The sequence below is a fragment of the Macaca fascicularis genome, chromosome 2 (assembly GCF_037993035.2).
Source record: "Macaca fascicularis isolate 582-1 chromosome 2, T2T-MFA8v1.1".
Lineage (NCBI taxonomy): Eukaryota > Metazoa > Chordata > Mammalia > Primates > Cercopithecidae > Macaca > Macaca fascicularis.
The window spans coordinates 60,113,918-60,129,456 of record NC_088376.1 but is presented as its reverse complement, the minus strand read 5'-3'; the positions used below and the strand labels follow the sequence as shown (position 1 = coordinate 60,129,456).

The window sequence follows — 15,539 nt, the reverse complement described above, 5'->3', positions numbered from 1 at the left end:
CCCCCGGGGAACTTTCATCTGGGAACCGATACAGTCCACTGTCCTGTGTTCTTCAAATACTGTAAAGCAGGATAAATACTGTAAAGCAGCCCTCTCCAGTTTCCTTGAGGGTCACTTTATATTACACATTCGTCCACACACGACACCAGTCACCACTTTCACCCGCCAAAGCCCGCTCAGGTCGGCCGCCACTTCCCTTGGTACATGCGGAACACTAGCCGCGCCGAGGTTAAAGGAAGAGGCCGGAACGCAGGTGAAGGGGCGCAGAGATGATAGCCAACGCCGCCATCTCTATTTTGGGCATAAGGGATCTTGTAAAGCTCCATTATTCGTGTGGCTAAGTATCACAAACAAGGTGGTGTCGACAGGCCTTGGCTAGAGAAGGCCTCCTTAGCCACTGATGACCCCAAGGTCTGTCGCAGCACCAAACACTCCTCGCAGGCCCGGATGCCGAGGGCGGAGACGCGGCCTGAAGGGACTAGTTGGCGCGCGGCGGCCCGGCGTGGTGACGTCAGGGCGGAAGCGCACGCGGCGTGAAGCGGCCCAGAACCCGGCGGTCACGGGAATATCCGTCGCGCCGAGAACGCTGGTTAGTCTTGTTTCGGGTTCCGGCTGCGTTGAGCTTGCGTGCAGCTCGCTAAGACTATGGCGTCCGGGCCTCACTCGACAGCTACTGCTGCCGCCGCCGCCTCGTCTGCCGCCCCAAGCGCGGGCGGCTCCAGCTCCGGGACGACGACCACGACGACGACCACGACGGGAGGGATCCTGATCGGCGATCGCCTGTACTCGGAAGTTTCACTCACCATCGACCACTCTCTGATTCCGGAGGAGAGGCTCTCGCCCACCCCATCCATGCAGGACGGGCTTGACCTGCCCAGCGAGACAGACTTACGCATCCTGGGCTGCGAGCTCATCCAGGCCGCCGGCATTCTCCTCCGGCTGCCGCAGGTCAGTGCTCTGGCCCTGGGTCGGCTGGGCGCTCCTCTCCTCCCCTCCGTCCCCTACGTCGCATCCCCGTATCACTGTGCCCCGGGAGGGTGGGGACGGCTCCCTCAGGCTCTCCCATTCGGGGCCCAGCCGGGGCCGGGGTGTGCCGGGGCGGGGGGCTGCGGAGGCGGAGGGAGGACCTGGCAGCGGGCTGTTCGCGGCGGCGGCGGGCGGGGAAAGGGAAGCGATCGGCGGCACAAAATGGCGGCGGCGCCTGGAGCGGGCCCGCCTGACCCCTGCGCTTCCGTTCTCCTCTCGTCTGCAGGTGGCGATGGCAACGGGGCAGGTGTTGTTTCATCGTTTTTTCTACTCCAAATCTTTCGTCAAACACAGTTTCGAGGTAAGCACAGTGGAGGCGGGTAAAGGATTTCTTCATCCGGAAATGGGCAGAAGTAGGGGTAGTGTTAGCAGCCAGCTTTTCCAGAAAGGGAGTGGTTTAGTTTAGGCCTTTGTACCTACTTCTCACTCGCCAGGAAGTGGAAACCTTTAGAGTGTGGTTCACAATCCAGAAAATGGATCCCGAGCCTAAGTGCCCTCTTAACGAGAAGTAGTTTTCAACCAAATACAGAAGTGCTGTGAGATTGAGCTTGACTCTGGAACCAAAATTAAGATGAGTGGAACAACAAAGAGTGTAGTACTAGCATAGCTGGTAGGCTTATGGCATAGAAATGTCCGCTCTAATTTTACTAAAGATTGTCCCACTTGTGTTCTAAAGTTTATTCTTCAAAGTGAGTTTAATCTAACAATGGCTTTTGTGGCTCGTGGCTTCTTACAGATTGTTGCTATGGCTTGTATTAATCTTGCATCAAAAATCGAAGAAGCACCTAGAAGAATAAGAGATGTGATTAATGTATTCCACCACCTACGCCAGTTAAGAGGAAAAAGGTAAGATTGGCATTATTGAACATAGCATCACTTGCTACTGCTGTACTGTGCACTCGTCATCAAATCAAAACATCTTTCCTCTCAAGTGAATATGGATGCAAAAGAAAACGGACTTTAATTTAGGTGTTAAAGTTCATATAGGAACACTGATATTTAAAATAATTTGAAAAAAGAAACATAATTAACCGGTTATCTAAAGTTTGTAGAGGCAGTTGCATTTATGGACAATCCTAACAGTGCTGTGAAGCCAGGCCTGTGGCTTAAGATTAAACAAGAAAGGGAGTACATTTGGCTCAAGTGTGAGTGTATTCTGTAAGTTATTTTTCCTCTCCCCTCTCTGGAAGACTGAAGGCTGTGGAAGTTTAAACACTGTAGTTTAAGTTAATATTGTGGCAAAGTTCTGTGTAGATTATGTTTTTCTACTCGAAGTCCCAGTTAATTCTTTATCAATTGAGGTTGGCTTTTGTTAGAGTACTTCTCAACATTGAACTACGATATATCGAATAATACCGGATCTGAAAGGACTGCAGGATGATAAAGTTTGAAGTTTGAAGTCAAAGGGAATAAACAGGTATTTTGTTTTGGTCAGATACAGTCTCAGTGAGTGGGTTAGAAAATTAACAAGATTGACTGGGTTGCATTTAGATAAGGCTCATTTATTTGATGTTGTAAGAAAATACAGAGACTGAAATAGTATCTCCTAGGTGTTGTGGTAACATAATTTTATGTGGACCTATGTGTTCCTGTGAGGCAGTACCAAAAAGTTTGTTGCAGGACTTCCTGCATCTACAGGTGACTTTCAGTACATGCTGCAGAAGGATATATTTGGTGTAGATTAGTTTTTGTATTCACTCTTTAAGGAATTGTAGTGATGTTAGTCAGTGTACTGAGTTTGAAAGGAAGTTATTAAAAGGATTATAAGTTGTTCTGGGGGCTGGGTATGTTGGTTAGTGCTGTTAGTATCCTATATGTGTAGTCCTTATTGGCTGAATCTGTAAGTTGGCAGTAATGGAACTATTCAGACAAGCAAATATTAAAGCAACTTTTAGATGACTAGTCTATTCTGTGAGTCTACAGACAGTTCTTTTTTAAAAAAAAATATCCTAGTCAAAAAGTCTGAAACAGTTTTTCTACATACTTTTTCTCCCCCATCTTTTCTCATTCACCTTAACTGTGTCCAGGGATAGAGTAATTTTTAAATTCTAAAACATCTTTTAGTTTGTTGATGAGTCCCTGGGAATTGGGAAGATTTCAAATTGGTCTTTGGTATGGTCTGAGCTTTAATCTGTATTTAGATACCTGGCTGATTCTTCAGGATGTTTAAAGTTATGACACTAATACAAGGCTCTATCTTTAGTCAAAGGTTTCTCTTTGCTTAAAGGAAATGGTTTTCTAGTATTATTCTTTGAACCATTGAGCCAGCTATTATGTAATCATATGATTATCTTTTGTGAAATTTTCCTGTGAGACTAAGTTTTCTTCCTTGATATCAGAATAGGTCTTACCTGTAAAAACCATGGAATTTAAAATAATATAATCTCACCTGATCGTTGTGTCTGATGTAACTTTGTTTTTTGGGTCATTATTACAGAGAAACTGATTTTGTTTCAATCTTAGAAGTCTGATTATAGCAAAATTTAAAAGGAGTTGTTAATTGCATGGAAGCCTTTTTTTAAAGCAGGATGTAAAAGTGTTTCTATGCATATTACAAGTTTACTCAAGCACGTAACTTGTATATGTTATTAACTTCAACTCTTTTTTCCCTTGCAACCGACTATACAGCGACCAGCTACATTTACCAAAGCCTGGGTGATGTGGAGTGGTACATAGAGATGAAGCTGTCGTCATGGCAACAGTGAGTGAAGTATCGAAAATCCCCAAGGAGAAGCCAGTGCTCTGAGAATAGGTCACTGGAATCGGGGACTAACAGGTTGGCCACTGGTGAACCATTTAGAAAAACTCCTGTTTCTTGTTACAAGCTTTTGTCTTTGCTGTCCAAGTTATTAAAACTATAGCTTTGTATTTATTTTTGCACAGGTTAATGTCATTAGAAAGTACTGTCGGTATTATACGTTAGTTAGGTAAAGCATACTTGTCTTGATGATGCTATTTGTTTTAATCTAGTTTATTCATAACTTTAAATTGTAGTGTGACTGTGACAGTTACAGTGGAGATACATTATTCATGTCGCCTGTAGGTCGTTGGTCTCTTCACCCTGGCTACACATTGAGAATTAGCAGAGGAGCTTTTTAAAAAGTACCAGTGCTTAGTTCCCAACCTGGATTGTTTGGCCTATTCCTCCTTCAATTTTTTGTGGTTCAATAGTTATCTTTTAAGTTCACAATAAATGGCTAAATTTAAAGGGACGATTGCTTTTTCATTGTAGTAGTTTCCAAATATTTACTTTTGAGATGCAGCGTATTAAAATTTTCAAAGACTGCTTTAACCATTCTCATTAGTAAATGTCATGTATTTTCAGTGTATCCGTAGATAATAAAAGTTGGATAGGTACGAATTGGAAAGGTATTAAGTGATGTTATTTAATCTACCAGTTTTCTATAGTATAATTCTGTGGCTCTACAAGGTGGCCTTCAGTTTGTTTAAATACCTATAAAGAATGTTTCTACTTTTAAGTAGGCATTACAGATTTTTTGTATATTGCTTGGCAGTATGCCTCTTTGTAAACTACCTATCTCTTACAGTCTCTTGAGAACCTGGTTCCAAAATTTCTCAGTCTTTGTAACACATAAATGAGACTAACCATGTTTGGACTTTGTAATTTTTGTTATTGTTGAGTTATATGTCAGTTACATAATCATGCTAAAGGAAAAAAGCTCCTCTAACAAACCATATAATAAACTTCTAATTACCGAAGACCAGGATTTTCTAAAACTGAAAATAATTCTCTTATAAATCAGAAACATCGGACAATAGAAACTTAAAGCAGAAATTGAGTTTGTGTGTTGATAATGAAAATTATTTCTGAGTTTTCTCTGAATAGATGAAGACTTCTTTTTTAAAGAGATTTTAAAATGCCACCTCCCCAGACTTTATTGGCAAGGAAAGTTTACCTGATTAGGGAGGAAAAAATTCTAGCAGACCTTAATTTAATGTGCTTTTTGCAACAGAAAGTACTAATTTGTAATTTGAAACTTTGTTTACTGCTGGTTTATGGAGATACATTTTTTTAAATTTATGATACAAAGTAATCTCTACCAGGTAGTTGTAAATTACAGGTGCACCCTTGATTTGTGAGGTAGAACCAATTCTGAACAAAATAAAAGTGTCTGGTTTTAGGTTATATACCCACAAAGTTAACTTTGAAAATTGTGGGTAATAAATAGCAGGATTAAGCAAGAAGTTAAGTGTATATTGAATTATAGTAAATAATGGGTTTAGTTTTCTTAAATCTGTTTTGATGTCGTTGGGATTTTGACACAAAAACAGAATATTGTGTATAAGTTTGATTTGGGACTAAATAGTAGCTATAATTCAAACAAATATTTAGCTGCTTTAGTGTAATTGCAAGAACAAATGAATTATATCACCATTTGAAGGCAGCTCTTAAAGCAGGTTATGTTAAGAGGTGTCATTTTTATTAACAAATAGAGAAAAATGAGACAACTATATTTTCATAAAATTACATTTTATTAGGGATTTTGATGATACCATTTTCTGTCTGGATTACAAGGGGTTAAGAGTTAAAACGGTGTGCAGCTGTAACACTGGAGCTATTTTATCTCTTAATGCCAGTTAAGGAGAGCCATTAGATAACACCACCATAAGTTAAATAGAGTCTGAGGTTGGTGTACTTTTTTTCCAAATGTCCTATGATGATAATACCTGATCATAAACCTTAAGATCTTTGGAATATGTTTATATGTATGTATGTATATGTGTATGTATATATATAGAGAGAGAGAGGTTGCTTTCATGAGAATTAAGTTTGACTTATTTTCCAAAGAGCAATTTGTAGCCTACTGTCCTGATAAAATGGATTCATCATTACACGTTAATATTAGAAAGCAGCTCAATGAGGCCAGCTGGTGGCCTCATTCCTCATAGGTGTGAGGAATGGGTCTGAGTGAAGGCCATTTTAAGTAACAGATGTCTTTTATCTTGTTAGTTCTGCCAATTTTTGTTTAGTAAGCATTTCAGTTTCTGTAATAATTTTAAATGGAGGAAAGTAAGGAAAATGTGTGATAACTGACTTTTTACTCTAATGTTACCATAGGGATAATGAAGTTCATTGCAGATTGTTTTCTAACCTTTGGTGCATGTATCAAAGTAGATTTTTGTTTTAAAAATATGAGATACATTTTTCTGGATCTGATGTTTATTGGGGTAGAGAGGATGACTGTCTTAAAAATAGATCGTGTATCCTGCCTAGAGCAAAGACTCTTAAGTCTTTTGGCTGAAAATGAAATGAGTATGGACAAAAATATTGAAGTATTCTACTTTTACCATATAATCAGTGTCTTGATAACAATTGTAGTTTTTGTTGGTTGGATCTAAGAATGTGTTGGACTTGGGTAAATTTCAGACATGACCAACAACAGAAAACAAAAGCCCAATTCCTTAACCTTTCCTGACTGAAACTTCTCGGGAAGAAACCAGTTCCGAATTGTAAGACATAAATAAGATCGTCTTTTATTGTAAGTTTTTAAGCTATGTAATAGGTTTTTAAACTATATAATAAAACATATGGGGATAACATCAGTTGAATGTGCTACTTTTAAAGCATTAAACCACTAACATAAGCCTTCTGTATTATAGAAACTTCCGAGTTACCAAAATTTAGTCTGGTACAGAGCCCTTGAATATGTTCTGGTTCCCTCACTATAGCCCTTCATTCTCTTCTGTATTAATACTAAAGCATATTGCCTAATAACTACAACCTTGACCAAATTTTGGCCTGGATCTCATGGGTCACGTGGAGTTTTAAATGTGATTTTTAATTTATTTGGGTAATTGACCTGAATCTATAGTTTTCAGATTACTTTTTTAAACAGGTAGGCTCTTAACAGATTGTTAAAAACATATTACCCCATTGGAGGGGAATCTGGATTAACTACCCACTGTTCCCCCCCAACTTTTGAAAAATTTTGGCCATAAACCAGCCAAGAGTTATTATTTTATAGAATGACTGAAATATTTATTAGTATGATCTTTGAGGGCTTTATAGTACTGTAAATCTTAGGAGCACGTTAGTTTTTTTTTTTTTTTTAAGCCAGTCAAATAGCAGTGGGGGGATTGTATACCAACTTTAGTGACACTGATTTTAGTAAGTTCTGATAACCCACTACTATCGGACCAGCCTGGAGCACATTACTTTGGCCAGTGGAAAGTCTCTTGGAGAGACTTTGAGGTTTGTGATAACAAATCATGCTATCACTAAAGTTAAATACATATATATATATATATATATATACTCCTAGAATATAAGCAGAATGGAAAAGTTGGCAAGGATGAATTAGAGCATTGGAGTGAATTTTTTTCATTACAGAATTGTTAGTTCCTTTAGGAACTTAGTCTCGTAGATGTATATATTTAATTAGCATAACTTGGACAGCACAAGATTAATGCTTTAACTTGTTTGCAGGAGTTTAAAAAGCTGGTTTCTGTTGCCAATAGTTGGTTGGAAGGGAAAATGGAGATGCCACAAATAAAATTTTTTGGATGTGCAAAACAGTTTTGATTTTATTTCTTACAAACTATAGGACTCCAAGCCCCCTGATCCTTGATCAGAACTACATTAACACCAAAAATCAAGTTATCAAAGCAGAGAGGAGGGTGCTAAAGGAGTTGGGATTTTGTGTTCATGTCAAGCATCCTCATAAGGTGAGTTGTAGAGTACAGAAATTGGGTTCGTAAGTATTAGGACTTTTATAAAAATTCTATTTTATATGAATTTATGTTTCTATCTGAGCATTAACCTTGGTTTTAAAAAGCATTCCTTTAAAGGTTCAGGCTTCATCGAAAAACATTCTTTTGGATGTTGAGATTTATCAGTAAAGTGACAGTCAAAAATGTAGATTCAAATCTTAAATCTTAATTGTGTGCTCATAGAGAAGTTATTTTTGTTTCTGTGGTTAAAGTCCCAGTTTTTCCACCTAGAATACAGAGATGTAAAGTTCCTCATTCCAAGGAATAAATGTGTAGCTACAAAAATGTCTGGCACACTTACTGTCATAGTAGAATGTTCTAAGTGTGTTGGCTGCTCACTGTTAGCATTATCGGAAATTTGTTTCTCCCAACATCTCTTAGCTTTCTCTTACCGCAATATAAGCGGTAGAGTGAGTTACCCAGGTCAGGACTACCTGGGCTAGAAATGTACCTTGGGAAATTAGGTGAAATAATCTAGCACAGTGCCCATCACATAGTAAAGTGCCAATGAAAAATACTCTTTTAGTTTCCTTTTTTTCCTGTACAATTCTGAAATGTACTTCTAAACAGAATTTATATAAAATCTAGTCATATAACAGTTCACAATAGAATCTTACGTACATTTAAATTGGTCTGTATTATCGATGCAGAATTATAACTTGAATCTAACATTTTCAATTACTTTTTTCATTGAACTCTACTCGGAAAGAACTACCAGTATACTAAATTGAGTTTTTTTCCCTTGTCCTTCAGATCATTGTTATGTATTTACAAGTCTTAGAATGTGAACGTAATCAAACCCTGGTTCAAACTGCCTGGTAAGTCACTTTTTTAGATTTCTTTCCTAGCCAGGAAAACAGAAGCAGAAATAAAGTAAGTTTCATTTTCCCTTTCCAAAATAATGAGATAAGTTTGTTTGGGGCTTTTTGTTGTTTTTTGTTTTTGTTTTTTTTTTTAACCAAAAGGTAAATAATGCTTATTTCTGCTTCCTGTTTTCTTGGCTTGACTAATTACTTTTAATGGAGAACTCAATTTAACTTTGTTCTTTTTTCTACTCTTTAATTAAAGGGTAGTCCATGATGGTAAGTCATAGAACTCTGCCCTCTGCACTTCAGCCCATGACCTCAGGATGGCCTGATTGGCTACCCTGCTCTCCAGCCAATCCAGTGCAAGCTCTCATCCGAGATTCACTGAAGTGGTCCATATCCATCTGGCAGCATCTTCTAGTTCTGTCGGGGTGTCAAAAGGATTTGTATATTTGCTTCTAGAAGTAACTATTTGACATGCCTATGTATTTAATGTATACTTGTAACTATCAAAATGAATAGTTCATTTTTGATAGATTTGTTGTCCAGCCATTATGAATTAAATGGTTTCTTATTAGGAGTTTGACTAAATTTTTATTTTTAGTATGTATAGCGTGAATTCTACCAAAGGAGACTACAAACTTGCAGCTTAAAATGGGAACCAGTTCCCACACTGGCTTAATTTATATAACTGCTATAACTGCTTGGCTGTATTGCGGGTAATATTAGAAGCAAGAAGCACTTCATTTTTAAAAGAGATGTTACTATTATATTGCTTAAATGCCTTAGCACTTGGACTTTTTGAGATGCAGATGTGTGATTTAGAGTGCTGGCTTATTTAAAGGTCAAGCCAAGGAGTTTGTGGATCAGCCACAACTACTGTTTCCTAAGACTATTGATGTGAAGGACTTAGTGAAGTAATTTTTATATTTTGGACTTCCCAGCAAGATGTCCTTTTAATGACTGCCATGCTTCTTTTGGACTCAGTAAATATTTGTAATGTTAGAAAAGTCTCATTACTTTTATAAAATGCATGACATTTTAAGTATGTGTTGCATAAAATGGATTATAGCAGTTCTCATGGTTTAGGATTTTTAAGAAATAGTCCATTTAATTTCAGCTTAACCTTTTAAATGACCTGTAAAATTTCTTTAATAGTTTAGGAATGTTGTGGGGAGGGTTCATTAATAAAAGTTCAGCAATTTTTTAACTGAAGTAGTTTATCTCTTTTACCTAGTCACAAAAAAGGTATGTAAACAAGGCCATTATATATGTTTATTGCTCTTTACTTCCCTATCTAGATTTTCTAAATATCTTAATTTCTTAATATAAGTTTAACTTGTTACCTACTGAAAATGCCTTTTTACCCCTGTTAACGGTATTTTGAGCTTTTGAAAAGAACTTGGTTGACACTGCTTTTATTGTGGATAAAGGAGAGATGGTCAGTAATTAATGGCTTGAAGTATTATTGGAGTGGTTTATCATTTCTGAAACTAATCATGTCAGAATTGACTTTGAAAGCATTGCTTTTTACAGAAATATATTAACTTTAGGAGTAATTTCTAGTTGGATTGTAATACGAAATAATTTAAAAGAGCTTCGCTCATATATAGGAAAATTGCAAATGGTCCTACTATTAAATTCTTACTGCTTACTGATTTTTTTGAATTAAGAGTTGTTATATGCTAGAATTTGAGGATGTGAATATAAATAAGAGAAGAAAAAAGAATAAAGTAGATTGAGTCTCCAATTTTATGTAAGCTTCAGAAGAACTGGTTTGTTTACATACAAGCTTATAGTTGAAATATTTTTCAGGAATTACATGAATGACAGTCTTCGAACCAATGTTTTTGTTCGATTTCAACCAGAGACTATAGCATGTGCTTGCATCTACCTTGCAGCTAGAGCACTTCAGGTAGGTGTATATTTCCCATTTTGTTCTGTAGGATAAATCACACAAATTTTCGGTGGTTCCAATACAGATTTAGCAAAAATTTAACCTAAACCATTCTGTTCTTATGGTTTAGATTCCATTGCCAACTCGTCCCCATTGGTTTCTTCTTTTTGGTACTACGGAAGAGGAAATCCAGGAAATCTGCATAGAAACGCTTAGGCTTTATACCAGAAAAAAGGTATTCTCTATTTACTCGTTTGTGCCAAGATGCTAAGAGTCTAAGCTACTGTAAGGGAGAAATACTAACTTTCTTTTTTCCCCAACAGCCAAACTATGAATTACTGGAAAAAGAAGTAGAAAAAAGAAAAGTAGCCTTACAAGAAGCCAAATTAAAAGCAAAGGGATTGAATCCTGATGGAACTCCAGCCCTTTCAACCCTCGGTGGATTTTCTCCAGCCTCCAAGCCATGTAAGATGTATTTAGAATTAAAACGACTTGGGGGCACTGAAAGTGTATTTCTATTAGAGAGCTTTTACATTTGAAAGTTGCATAGAGAAAAATGATGTTAAGAAACTGCTACTATGTTCTCTTATGGCAGTCAGCTAAAGACTGATACTTGGAAGCGGAAGCATGGTACTTTGAGTTACATTTAGAAACAACTTTTTGGCCCTCTGTTAAATCTAGTAGTTAACATGCTGTTATGTCTTTTAAAAGCATCGCCAAGAGAAGTAAAAGCTGAAGAGAAATCACCAATCTCCATTAATGTGAAGACAGTAAAAAAAGAACCTGAGGATAGACAACAGGCTTCCAAAAGCCCTTACAATGGGTGAGTATACTTGGGCTGGAAAACTGGCTTGAGGAATCTTTTATGTGTTTACTTTTTAACACACTAAGTTTGTAACTAATGTGTCATGATTTTTTGAAGTGTAAGAAAAGACAGCAAGAGAAGTAGAAATAGCAGAAGTGCAAGTCGATCAAGGTCAAGAACACGATCACGTTCTAGATCACATACTCCAAGAAGACAGTAAGTAAATGTTTTCTTAGAGAAGCAGTCTTATTTGGAGTTTTTAAAGGTTAATGTTTTTTCTTTAAAAATTGAACATAGATTATTTTCAAAGTTAGGTTAGAATTAGCCTTTTAATATGAGGTAAATTATGAGAAATGAGTTTGGAGATGTTCTGGACATGCAGTATCTTAATGGCATTCTGTTATATTTTCTCCCATGTTTTTTGGAGAAGTGTAGGAGCTACCCACAAAGTGCTTGAGGGCCATAGTATTGTTTTTAATGTGAAAACTCCTTTTTTTAAAAATTTCAGTTAGAAAATGTATTTCATTAACCCCTTATTAATAACTAATAATCAAATTAACCAATGAATCCTTCCTAGTTAGGCTTGTAATTAGATTGTTAGCTCCTCGTGGCTCTTCAATCTCTTTTGAACATGTGGGAGATACTTAATAAAAAGCATAGCTCTAGGACACTAAAAATTGCTAATTACTCCCCTTGGAATATAGACATAAGAACATTTGCTTAAGATTTAATATGTTACATATAGGCTTGGGCATACAGCAGTGATGGGTGGGGAGATTTTGAAAAGTTCTGGTTTGTCATTTATGTAGCTGGTAGTTTTGTTTTGAACCTGTTATGAGCAACCACCAGAGTAATCTGTTCCCCATAGAAACTGAACCTAAACTTCAAATTTTTATTATCTAAGCTATAATAATAGGCGGAGTCGATCTGGAACATACAGCTCGAGATCAAGAAGCAGGTCCCGCAGTCACAGTGAAAGCCCTCGAAGACATCATAATCATGGTTCTCCTCACCTTAAGGCCAAGCATACCAGAGATGATTTAAAAAGTTCAAACAGACATGGTCATAAAAGGAAAAAATCTCGTTCTCGATCTCAGAGCAAGTCTCGGGATCACTCAGATGCAGCCAAGAAGCACAGGCATGAAAGGGGACATCATAGAGACAGGCGTGAACGATCTCGCTCCTTTGAGAGGTCCCATAAAAGCAAGCACCATGGTGGCAGTCGCTCAGGACATGGCAGGCACAGGCGCTGATTTTCTCTTCCTTTGAGCCTGCATCAGTTCTTGGTTTTGCCTATCTACAGTGTGATGTATGGACTCAATCAAAACATTAAACGCAAACTGATTAGGATTTGATTTCTTGAAACCCTCTAGGTCTCTAGAACACTGAGGACATTTTCTTTTGAAAAGAACTATGTTAATTTTTTTGCACATTAAAATGCCCTAGCAGTATCTAATTAAAAACCATGGTCAGGTTCAATTGTACTTTATTATAGTTGTGTATTGTTTATTGCTATAAGAACTGGAGCGTGAATTCTGTAAAAATGTATCTTATTTTTATACAGATAAAATTGCAGACACTGTTCTATTTAAGTGGTTATTTGTTTAAATGATGGTGAATACTTTCTTAACACTGGTTTGTCTGCATGTGTAAAGATTTTTACAAGGAAATAAAATACAAATCTTGTTTTTTCTAAACTGCTTCAAATATCTTATTTAAATAAATTATTAAAAAGCAAAATTTTAATAGCAAAATGGCTGTACTGGTTTTCTGATGAACTTATTCTTTCCTCCATTAGATGGTAGTATGAGATTATTAAAATGCAATTCTTAACTGCATCGTGAGCTATTATTGTAAGTCTTCACTGTATATATGGAAAAAGGGAATGGGAGTCACCCAACAATGTAACATTAAATATTGTAGCACTAAACCAAAAAACGTGATTTGCATAAGGTAATTTTGAGTCAGATTTAAGTACTATTTCTGAAATGAGGTGCTGTATTGAATGAACCAAAACTTAGTAACTATTGAGCTTTAACAGTTCTGTATAATTTAGGCATTTAATGTTATGACTTTTATGTAGGCTAGGAGAAAAGGCGAGGCCCCTGAACTTGAGTCGTTGATAGAATACAAGCTGATCACAAAGAAGTGAAGTTTTGATGAAAAAGCCGGAATTTCTATCCAAATGAATGTTTTCAAGTTACTCACATTTGGTATTTTTTTCAAGATTTTGGAAATCAGTTTACAGATCTTAAAAGTCAAAAATGTTGCATTACTTTATAATTACACTAAGATCTCCATTACATTTATTTTACCTACTTTAATTGTCCACTAGACTTGGCTCCAAGTGATTTGTTGCTGTTTCAAGAAATAAAATAACACCCACAAAGAGGAAGATGTATTACTGCTAAGGATATTTTTAAAAATAAAGTTACAGCTTCTGAAGAGCATTCCAAAGTCTTACAATGTGTTCACCAATGGCAAGTGGTGGAGGCTGGAAAAAGTAGCTTCTCAAGGCAACTCCTTTGAAGGAGATGAGATTCATTAGGATATAAAAGTGTTGGGAGTGCTACTTAAATCAGTTATAGTTGTAACTATAAAGACTAACCAGAACTAACAAGACCCAGTGTAAATTAGCCACTTCATGCTTGAAAGAGGGTAGATAGTTCATTAAGACATTTCTGCATGATTTGTAATACACATTGCTGAATTATAAATTGATATTCTGAAAAGCTAACTGCTTCTAAATGCTAAACTGTTTGTTTCCTTTACAAGACATTGAAAAAAGGCAGAGGCAAATGTCAGCAAAGGCCCTGTTAGCAAATTAATCTTGAATTTTTTTTTAACTTTTTTTTTTTTTAGAGACGAGGTCTTGCTACGTTGCCCAGGTCGGTCACGAACTCCTGGCCTCAAGTGATTCTCCCACCTCAGCCTCCCAAGTATTAAATTCTTATTGAAATTATTTATGTGCTTTATCTTTGCTGGGAAATAGGAGTGCTGTGGGTGAGGGTTGTTTGTGAAGATGGGGAATTGTGGAGGATACACCTGCATGTGGAATGAGGTTTGTATGTTAACGGTGTTTTTAGAGGTGGCTTTGTGGGCTAGACGAAGATTTTTTTCAGGGTCTTGATTTTTGTCTTATTGTCTGTTACTGAATCTGTTTTCTAAGTTGTCAAAGGATGTTAACCTCATGCTGCTCTATGGCTATTTTAAAGCTTTTTCTAAAAGTAATACTCATTTTCAAACTTACTTTGAGAAACAAAATTGTGGAATACCCATAATACCTGTTTATCAGCTCCAAAAATAATGATTAGCAAAACTTACTTAATCTGTGTCCCACCAATTCACCACTCCACCCTTGCTATTGGGAAGAAAATCCCATACAAGGAAAGTTTGTTCCCAAGTGTTTCAATCCACAAGACTGAGGATTTTTAAAACATCACCATATAGCTTTATTGTAAGAGTTAAAAGTAATGCCATACTACCCCTGTCAGTATCCAGAAAGCCCTCATCTCTGATTTGTTTTAACTGGTTTGTTGAAAGTCCAAATATGTTGCATTGGCTTTAACCACAGGCTTCTCCGTATTTCTTACTTGAAATTGGGTCATGTCCAGAAGAATTTTTCACCTTCTGGGTTTGTTCATTGTAACTCTGTGCTGTCACTGAACACATTTTTCTGTCCACTGTGTGGTAAACTGAGGCTTGAACAGATTCAGGTTTAATTTTTTTATTTGTCTGGAATTCAGAAGCCTGGACACCCAGATTGTTATTTTAGAACTGAAAACTAGGTTGCTGCCTCATCCACCAGGTATTTTACTGGGTTCTCAGTTTTTATCCATTGGTGCTTGTACTTCACTGGCTTTTGTATCTCTTTTCCCTCTGTCCTCTGTCTCATGTTTTGGTTGGCCCATTACAGCAATGAAAATGTTATTTGTCCTAATGATCCTGATATTTTTTTCCTTAAATGCCCACGAATTAAATCCTTTTTTTTTTTTTTTTTCTTTTTGAGATGGAGTCTTACTCTGTCGCTCAGGCTGGAGTGCAGTGGCGTGATCTCGGCTCACTGCAAGCTCCACCTCCTGGGTTCACGCCATTCTCCTGCCTCAGCCTCCCAAGTAGCTGGGACTACAGGCTCCCTGCACCACATCTGGCTACTTTTTTTGTATTTTTAGTAGAGATGGGGTTTCACTGTGTTAGCCAGGATGGTCTCGATCTCCTGACCTTGTGATCCACCCGTCTCCGCCTCCCAAAGTGCTGAGATTACAGGCGTGAG

General features: G+C 37.3%; 1 protein-coding gene across 6 annotated transcripts; it reads left to right on the top strand.

The window, feature by feature from the left end:
• The first annotated feature begins 592 nt into the window (after window positions 1-592).
• Window positions 593-14,226, top strand: CCNL1 (cyclin L1). 6 transcript variants are annotated; one of them, XR_012430816.1, is made up of 11 exons: window positions 593-948; window positions 1,253-1,327; window positions 1,763-1,872; window positions 7,593-7,713; window positions 8,512-8,576; window positions 8,827-10,479; window positions 10,592-10,696; window positions 10,785-10,926; window positions 11,173-11,284; window positions 11,384-11,482; window positions 12,171-12,963. XR_012430816.1 is itself a non-coding variant. In XM_065540103.2 (11 exons), exons 1-11 carry the CDS (start codon window positions 646-648, stop codon window positions 14,181-14,183), a joined length of 1,287 nt encoding a protein of 428 aa, XP_065396175.1. In that variant the 5' UTR covers window positions 593-645; the 3' UTR covers window positions 14,184-14,226. The 6 variants fall into 6 exon arrangements, 4 of the variants coding, with proteins under 4 accessions (XP_065396175.1, XP_005546255.1, XP_005546256.1 ...); XM_065540103.2 differs by lacking the exon at window positions 12,171-12,963 and adding an exon at window positions 14,129-14,226 and having other exon boundaries at window positions 10,380-10,479; XM_005546198.5 differs by having other exon boundaries at window positions 10,380-10,479.
• Window positions 14,227-15,539: the final 1,313 nt, after the last annotated feature.

Bases quoted from the DNA above. Each gene is read 5' to 3' on its own strand.
- CCNL1 (XM_005546198.5), top strand. From the start codon at position 646: ATGGCGTCCGGGCCTCACTCGACAGCTACTGCTGCCGCCGCCGCCTCG. The intron at 7,714-8,511 runs GTGAGTTGTAGA...CTTGTCCTTCAG, and splicing joins ATGTCAAGCATCCTCATAAG to ATCATTGTTATGTATTTACA. The intron at 10,697-10,784 runs GTATTCTCTATT...TTTCCCCAACAG, and splicing joins GGCTTTATACCAGAAAAAAG to CCAAACTATGAATTACTGGA.